Genomic DNA, 7,500 nt, shown 5'->3' with positions numbered 1-7,500 from the left:
GTGGTGAAACGTTAGACGGTTGTCTGACAACGACGTGTTTGTCCACCAGAAGGAGAGCTCAGCCAATGGCTACGAGGTTCATCTCTGTCTCTGGGCAACAGGCCTGAGCTGCCCTGCCTCTGGACCATGTGACCAACATGCCCTGCCTCTGGACCATGTGATCAACATGCCCTGCCTCTGGACCATGTGATCAACATGCCCTGCCTCTGGACCATGTGACCAACATGCCCTGCCTCTGGACCATGTGATCAACATGCCCTGCCTCTGGACCATGTGACCAACAGGCCTGAGCTGCCCTGCCTCTGGACCATGTGACCAACAGGCCTGAGCTGCCCTGCCTCTGGACCATGTGACCAACAGCATCCCATAATGATACAGTCATGATATGGTAGTCAGAGCTTCCTTTGGCAGCCTTCTCCTCTTTCATCATACTTTATGACTGTGAAGTTTGGTCGATGATGCACATATTACATCTTTATGATTTAGTGAGCTTAGTAAAAGTGTGTTCATAAGATACTCAGTGTCGTGCACATGCTTAAAGGTCACAGTTTTTGCTATTGACATAACAATTTGCGAATGCACAGTTGGTAGTTGGTTTCATACAGTACAGGACTGTGGGAATCATTCTGGATTAGCATTTGTTTGTTTTTTACCATCAGAGAGTATGAGTAGGAGGGACATGCTGGAATAATTAAAACACTCTGTGTTCACATTAGAGTCCTTATTGTCTTAAATTTAGATTAGATTAGATTAGATTCAACTTTATTGTCATTGTGCAGAGTACAAGTACAGAGACAACGAAATGCAGTTAGCGTCTAACCAGAAGTGCAAAAAAGCAGAAAAGTGCAATGTGAACAATATATACAGATAGTGCAGTATATGAGCAGTATAAGTAGTGCAGTATAAGTATAAGTAGTGCAGTATAAGTATAAGTATAAGTAGTCCAGTGTAGCAGTATATGTATTAGCAGTAACATTATAGCAGAATAAATAGAATGCAGTATGAACAGTATAAGCAGCATATGAGCTGTATAGGCAGTGCAGTATAAGCAGTATATATGTATTAACAGTAACATTAAAGCAAAGTAAATAAACAGAATAAATATAGAATGCAGTATGAACAGTATAAACAGATATGTACAGTACAGTTAAGTGCAGTAATCAGATTTAAAGTCACAGCAAACAACAAGTAAGAGAATTGCAAAGGCAATACAATTACTTTATGGAGTTTTGCAGCTGCCGTCCTCTTGGGTTTTCCAGTTATTCTCTGTGAAATGTAATAAGATTATGTAAGACAGATTGACACAAAGCACTCACCATCCCATCAAAGAGCTGAGAGCTGAGACTTTCACGGCTGCCACTTTACCTAAGACCTCGACATTTTCCTTGGTCAAAGCGAGCCATTAAAAAACGTTAACTTTCAGAACTTCAACTGTGTGTGTGTGTGTGTGTGTGTGTGTGTGTGTGTGTGTGTGTGTGTGTGTGTGTGTGTGTGTGTGTGTGTGTGTGTGTGTGTGTGTGACTGTGTGTGTGTGTGTGTGTGTGTGTGTGTGTGTGTGTGTGTGTGTGTGTGTGTGTGTGTGTGTGTGTGTGTGTGTGTGTGTGTGTGTGTGTGTGTGTATGTGACTGTGTGTGTGTGTGTGTGTGTGTGTGTGTGTGTGTGTGTGTGTGTGCTTCTTACAGTAAACACTACCTCTCCTGTATCTGTCCAAACTACGTCTTCTTCAATATTCCCCTCATACATGAATATATAAATAAACATATTTTGTATGTAGGATTAGTACACTCAACCATTAATTTTTCATACAAAAGTATTTGGGTGCAGGATTGCAAGGGAACATGGCAGAAGAAAAACCCAGCACTCACTGAAGCTCTCCTTTTGAAATGGAACCATCATACTCAGCTGTATCGATGTCAGAAATCTGTGTTTGCGCTCCAGCCTTGAAGACTGAGTCTCCTGTATAGTAGCTCTCTGTGACAGTGGGCTCTGTGTCCACGGTCTGAAACTGTGGCACAACCAAGTCCAATTATCCTCTGGATAAACAGAAGTTATTACGGTTTGACACCAACGCAAAGTAATGTCCTTCTAGGACTCTAAATTCTACCGGAGTCTCCACCCTCACATCTGCCTTGGGATTAGATACGGCCAAACAGCCCCGGCGGAAGGCAGCGCATTGCTAATCAATATCAATAAAGAGATATTTATTTGTTTGTTAGGTTCGCCTCTGAGACCTCTTAATCGCACCGAGGCCCATCCTTCTCCCCTCAACTCATCTGACTCCGTACAAATAACACATTCATAATTAATGTGTCTAAGTGACACACATTCGTCATTTCCAGAGGTCCGTGCACTCTCTGGATGATGTTGCCTCTTCATCGCTGTCCTCCAAAGAATATCTAATGCATATTTAATTACCTACCACATTTGCTGCTTTTCTCCAGCAGCAGTTCTTTACGCTGTGCAGCAGAAAACTCTCAGATACTTTGTGAGGATGGATCCATTAATTTGGAGCTACCAGAGTTCATATCTCATTAATGATGCTATCTTTCTTTTCTGCTGTAGTTTTAGACAGTGTGCATCATCACTTACCGGCCTCTCTTCTGCCAGTATGGTGGACCTGTCACTCACGAAAAGCCAGAAAATGACCTCGAACAGTTTCCCCCCTCAGACCCTCCAGCACACAGTTCAGTTGACTTGTTTAAAACATTGAACACCTCACTCCTTCTCACTGCTTTACGAAGGCTGCTTTCTCAGACCCAGCACATTCATATATCTTCATTTTCACTTATTGGTACGGGCCATTAAGTCGTGGATTTTGATTAATGTTTTTTCCAAGTCACACCGGATGACGTCCAGACTGATTCTGTGAAGTCGTGCTGATTGGTAGCTGGAGGAGCTGACTAGTGACATCACTAGCAGGTCTGTGCCTCACAACGCTGAAACTGCCATCGCGCCCAAAGCCATGAAGCACGTGACCAAAGCCATGAAGCCCTCATTTCTACGTCTGTCCTCGAGAGGAAAACACATCACTGTCCTAAATGTATGAAGCTTGCCACACTTTCCTCTTGTGACTCATAAGTGATTGTATGTTGTTGTTGTATGTATGTTGTTGATTTCCAGGTAAAAGTGCATCTCCTGAACGCCATGCGGTGGTGTCCCTGGGCAGTCTCCTGGACGACCAGCATTGGCACCGCGTCACCGTGGAGCGCGTTAGTGGCCACGTCAACTTGACTGTGGACAGAAGCACTCAGCAAATCAGAGTCCCTGCGGAGCTGAGTCACTGGGAGATAAACGAGGTGTGTTGGATGTGACCTGCTTCCGGAATCATTCCACACACACCGTTCCCACGAGCGCTCACACATTCAGCGTGCTCCATTTTACTCTTCCCAGACGCGGACACACACACGCACACGCACACGCACACGCACACGCACACACACACACACACACACACACACACACACACACACACACACACACACACACACACACAGACAGACACACACACACACACACACACACACACACACACACGCACACACACACACACACACACTATGCCTACAGTACACACACTCACATACTCATTTTCTTCTTAAATTTCATATTTTCATCGTTTAATTTCCATTGAGGAACGAGATTTTGTAAAATGTAAAGCTCTGATGTAAACTTGAGATGAGCTGTTGCTGATTAAGTCTTTAAGACATGAATTCTGTACAAGGTGGATTCAAACAACGGTTCTTTCCCTGTCTGAGTGTCCCCTGCGTCACATGTCACGGCGCTGTGGAATGCTAACATTTGGTTGTTGTTCTTTTACAAGATTAGCTTCGGTAGCGCCCAGCGCCAGGGGCCGCAGACGCCCGCCTCCAGGAGGAACTTCCACGGGTGCCTTGAGAACCTGCGGTACAACGACATGAACCTGATAGACCTGGCCAAACAGAACCAGCAGGTTTCCATCACGGTGGGTTATGGACCTCAGCATGGTGGACCTGGCCTGTGGGATGGTTCTGCTACGAGTACAGTAATGTGTTTCCCTGTGTGTTCCAATAATGGTGTGAGTGCTGCAGAATGCTCCGCTGTGTGGTAATCTGGCGATATTGAGGTATCTATCATAGCAATGTTGGGGGAAAAGACCAACACCACTCTACTACAGTATTTATGCCCAGGTATTACAGCAGCCCCACACCCTAATAGTGGTGAGAGAATGCATCACTGGCAGCTGTAGCATGGTCTTACACCACATACAATTCAATTATTTAAAGATCTGACCAGGGATATGACTACAAAGACCACAGTGCACCACTCCGACTGGTGTCTGTGTGAGTGTGGGCTGTTGGGAAATCAGACCTTTGCTGTGCAGTGCAGCTTTCCAGATGCTGTGCTTTATTACTGAATCACCCCAATACAAATGGGCTCTGTTGAAGCTGATTGCTCACTAATTGATTCAACAATTCCATGATGAGGACAGTAAGAGAGTCGACGGTTTCCCTCTCGACGGTGTTCAGGCTCCCCCGTAAACACATTCCCCATCTTGGAGATTATTATCTTAATCGCTCCAGAATGAAATAGAGAATGAGGAGAAATGACTCATTTGGGAGAGCTTTTGTAGGTTTGCTTTGAAATTAATAAACACCCACACATTTAAAGCAAACGCGGCTACCAGTAGCTTGATACAACAAGTTGATTTAATAAGGATGTTTAGGAGGGCAATGATTAGAAAGGAAACAAAGCCAGGAGGAGCGGGGACATGGGCTTGGTGTGTACTTCCTCCCTGTTGTTCCTCTGGAGCTGTAGTACAACACACTGTAGCTGTGGCCCTGAAGCACTGCACACTACTGTACTGTATATCATTTTCATGGCTTCTGCAAAGACTGTGTAGATTTGATCTACAGTTTCACAGTTGTAGCTCCCTTCTACAGCAAAGATCCAACTATTATAGAGATGCCTCAGCGATGTCCCCTAAGGAGAACATGTTCTGTAATAGATAGAACACTTCTGCAGCCTCAGCAATGAACGCACCATCATGATCACCACTGAAAACAATGGGTCCACATCCTAGATCCCCGTCACAGACATACATCCAACATAGTAATAATACTACTACTACTACTAATAATAATAATAAACGTTATTTATATAGCACCTTTTTAAAACATTGTTACAAAGTGCTTTATAAATAGGTAAAACAGATGCAAATAAAAACATAACATTAATGTCCACATCCTCCAGTAGATCCCAGTCACAGACATGATCACAAACGAGAACCTCAGAGAAAGTTGCATTTGACACCAATGCTCTTTGTTTGCTATGCTAATGTCAGGACACCGTCCTGCTCTGACCCAGCCGTGACTGGGAGGGTGGACACTATAATTATGGTAATATCAATGACTTTGCTGATGAGATCTCTTTGCTATTCCCAGAAGTCCCAGGTCACATGTCCCCCATGATTTCACCTTCTCACTCAGACTAATTAATATTTATGTTTTTTCATATTTCTTACTTTTTTTTTTTTTTTTTTTCTCCTCTCTCTCCTTCTTTCAGGGCAATGTGACCTTTACTTGTGCTGAGCCAGTCTCTGTCGCCGTGACGTTCGCTGGCTCTGAGAGTTTCCTCCAGTTGCCGGGGGCGCCGCAGCCGAGAGACGGCGTGGCGGTCGGCCTGGAGTTCCGGACCTGGAACAAAGCGGGCCTTCTGTTGACCTTTGGCCTCCAGCAGCAGGCGGGAAGCCTGTGGCTGTTCCTGAGCGAGGCCAGAGTCAGGCTGCAGGTCCACAAGGCTGGCAGGATCCTCCTGGACGTCACCGCGGGTCAGTCCAAAGGCGCCACCAGCCGGCACCTGCGTCACCGTGCCAGTTCTGGCTCGCTCCGCTACTACAGTGGCTACGCTATGTCATTAGCCTTGCGAACAAACATGGCTGTCAACGACCGTCTTGTTGTTGACATCTGATATAGAACATCCCGCTATTTGGATGAACTCTGATACAGAATGTAGTCATGTCTAAATATGTCTGCTGTGCTGTGATTGGTGGAGGACTGGAGGAGTGTGGAACAAAGCTGTAATAGATGATTTTGATAGATTTATTCTTGCAGATTGAAAGAATCACTCAAATATGTATGTGTGTATGTGTGTGTCTGTGTGTGTGTGTGTGTGTGTGTGTGTGTGTGTGTGTGTGTGTGTGTGTGTGTGTGTGTGTGTGTGTGTGTGTGTGTGTGTGTGTGTGTGTGTGTTCCCAGGGTCAGGGTTGAATGATGGTCAGTGGCACTCTGTGGACCTGACTGCCAGGCGGGGTCGTCTCAGCGTCACCGTGGATAAAGAGGAGGGCTCCACAACTCATGCCAGCACGTCATTTCCTGTGGTAACAGGAAGCAAACTCTTCTTCGGTGGTGAGAGGAAGGAAGATGCTTTTTTGCATAATGTCCAGTCAAAATGCCCCCTGTATTCAATGGTTCAAATCCTAACGTGAGATAAGGCTGCAGAACTCTCGGTGTGGAGATTTGAGTGTGACATTTTAGGACTGGACTACTCTATTTGGATGGTGTTTGATCTCAGGGCAGAGAGGCTTGCCTCCTTAAGGGGTTTCTGGAGAATTCCTCCTCCTCTTCGGCTCCCCTGAGAGCATTACTGTGTGTTTAGCACATTCTGTTCCCTCTCCTCCCTGCTCTCCTCTCCTCTCCTTCCTGCTGTCCTCTCCTCCTTGCTGTCCTCTCCTCTCCTCCCTCCTCTCATCTCCTCCTTGCTCTCCTCTCCTCTCCTCTCTTCCCTGTTCTCCTCTCCTCCCTGCTCTCCTCTCCTCTCCTCTCTCCTCTCCTCTCCTCCCTGGTCTCCTCTCCTCTCCTCCCTGGTCTCCTCTCCTCTCCTCCCTCCAGTCTCTGCAGGCGTGTCCTGTCATCGACAGTGATTGCCTGTAGCTGTGTAACCAGCAGCAACAGCAGCTCTGTGAATCATGCAGAGAAACACGGTTAAAAGCTCTGGTGCGTTCCACATCTGGCCTTGAGCCACGTGTTGTTGCATCGCATTGTTGGAGCCACTCAGGAGCGCAGCGCCAAATCAAAGGCTTTACTGTGCTGCTGCTGGATGAATAATACAACATGGAGATACTCTTTCTTTCACCTCTTATCAGACAAGGCAACGGCCTACTTTATTTTCTGCTTGTGGTAAGGCTTTCTAGTGAATTACTATTGATTTATGGCTATCATTTGATTTACAGGTTGCCCGGAGGGTGAAAATAGCCAAGAGTGCAGAAACCCATTCAACGTGTTCCAGGGGTGTATGAAACTCCTCCACCTGGATAACAGTCTGGTGGATCTCATCAAGGTGCAGCAGAGGCAGACGGGGAACTTCAGTGATCTGCAAATCGACATGTGTGGAATCATCGACAGGTGTTGTTTAATGTTTTCCTTTTCTCAGATACTTATTTAGTTGGTTACTTCTCTTGATCCCTGTTGGCTGACGGTCTCACTGGGTGCTCAGCCTGACTGGCTCCTGCAGCAGCTGTACGGT

The 7,500-nt window shown here is 46.0% G+C and overlaps 1 protein-coding gene across 1 annotated transcript in view; it reads left to right on the top strand.

Moving 5' to 3' along the window:
• The window catches only part of cntnap3 (contactin associated protein family member 3), a gene marked incomplete at its 5' end in the record, with an annotated part of 75,868 nt that overhangs the window by 31,656 nt on the left and 36,712 nt on the right, over nt 1–7,500 (top strand). Inside the window, 5 exons of the mRNA XM_083670902.1 lie at nt 3,121–3,296; nt 3,821–3,961; nt 5,542–5,806; nt 6,234–6,383; nt 7,208–7,379. Of these exons, the coding sequence (XP_083527028.1) occupies nt 3,121–3,296; nt 3,821–3,961; nt 5,542–5,806; nt 6,234–6,383; nt 7,208–7,379 (904 nt within the window). The remainder of the gene's footprint in view (nt 1–3,120; nt 3,297–3,820; nt 3,962–5,541; nt 5,807–6,233; nt 6,384–7,207; nt 7,380–7,500) is intronic.

The sequence above is a fragment of the Argentina silus genome (assembly GCF_951799395.1).
Source record: "Argentina silus genome assembly, chromosome: 5".
NCBI lineage: Eukaryota > Metazoa > Chordata > Actinopteri > Argentiniformes > Argentinidae > Argentina > Argentina silus.
This window is presented reverse-complemented; position numbering and strand designations above follow the sequence as displayed.